The following is a 1,367-nucleotide window of genomic DNA, read 5'->3' as shown; positions in this document are numbered from 1 at the left end:
TTTTTACGGTGTATATCCAATAAAAAGTGTGTGCACACACTTGCATCGTGTGTGCACACACTTGTATCTTGAGGGAAATCCTTTTTGGCTTAACCGAAGAATTACATTGATACGGGGAATGAACTCCACTATCTGACAACCTCTCGCAGGGCCGCGGGGCGTGCAGTAATTTGTGAGGAGCAGTTTGTTTGCAGCACGTGGCGCCTGGATTTTGAAGTGGGAGAAATAAGTGGATCGCTGCACAATTTTAAGGGAATGATTTCTTCGTCATAATGGCATAAAAGTCCTCAAAGCTGATTTCTCCATCTCCATTGCTGTCCGCCCGCTCGATCATCTCCTTCAATTCTTCATCTGTCATTGTCTCGCCTAGTTCTTGTGCAACCCTCTTTAGATTCTTGAATGAAATAGAGCCCGTGCGATCGTCATCGAAAAGCATGAAGATCTTTCGAATTCCTTCCTTGCTTTCGCGATCTCCGAGCTTGGAAGTAATCCCATCTAAAAATTCTTCAAAGTCGATTGCACCCGAACTCCGCTTCTCCAAGTCCGCGATGACATTGAAAATAGTCGGGTTCTTGCTCTCGAAACCCAACGACTGCATGGCCGCTTTCAGCTCACGAGGGTCAACAGTACCTAGATATACAAGCTTTGGGTGACATTGGCTGGACGGACCAACCAACTAACTAAATGGACTGGGCCAACTACTATTTGGACCCAGCTGATTGGTCGACATATTTTTGCCTTTACTTACCAGATCCGTTTGTATCGAACAAGTTAAACGCTTCCCGTATTTCTTCAACCTCATCCGCGGTCAGTCCCGGCCGTTCTTTTCGTCGCATCGCTGCGGACATTTTTTATAAATCCAAAATGTCGACCACATTACGTAAGGCACAATGCAGCAAAGAAAGCACCGCATTGACCGCGACCCTCCCTCCTTGTTGCTTGGGTGCTCAAGACTGCGCCGGCACAGACAATGTGCAGTTGCAGACAATGTGCAGTTGGAGACAATGTGCAGTTACAAACACGCGTGTGTGGGGGCGTAGACAGTGTGGACAGACAGTTAGTTACGATGTCGTTTGGTAGGTGTCAAACACGAGTCTAGCTCTGAGATTGGAGTGTATGCTCGGCTCACGAACAATTACTGCATTGTGGCTCAGGGTCCGAACGAAAACTTTTACTCGGTCTTTGAGGCGGAGTTGGCGGACCGTATCCCGGTGGTAAAGAGCACGATTGGAGGCACAAGCTTGATTGGTTCATGTACGGTGGGCAACTCCAAAGGTCTATTAGTTTCCTCTACCACCACTGACCAAGAGCTGCAGCATCTGCGGAACTGTCTGCCCGAGTCCGTGAAAATCCAACGGGTTGAGGAA

The 1,367-nt window shown here is 48.1% G+C and overlaps 1 protein-coding gene across 1 annotated transcript; it reads right to left on the bottom strand.

Moving 5' to 3' along the window:
• Nucleotides 1-247: 247 nt before the first annotated feature.
• GNI_056700 (centrin, caltractin) lies at nucleotides 248-848 on the bottom strand (the record flags this gene model as incomplete). Its single annotated transcript, XM_011131680.1, has 2 exons — nucleotides 248-630; nucleotides 749-848. The coding sequence occupies 2 exons, from the start codon at nucleotides 846-848 to the stop codon at nucleotides 248-250; spliced, it is 483 nt and encodes a 160-aa protein (XP_011129982.1).
• Nucleotides 849-1,367: the final 519 nt, after the last annotated feature.

This window comes from Gregarina niphandrodes, assembly GCF_000223845.1.
Source record: "Gregarina niphandrodes unplaced genomic scaffold scaffold00008, whole genome shotgun sequence".
NCBI classification, from domain to species: domain Eukaryota; phylum Apicomplexa; class Conoidasida; order Eugregarinorida; family Gregarinidae; genus Gregarina; species Gregarina niphandrodes.
Note: the sequence above shows the minus strand (reverse complement) of the source record. Positions and strands in the feature narration are given on the sequence as shown.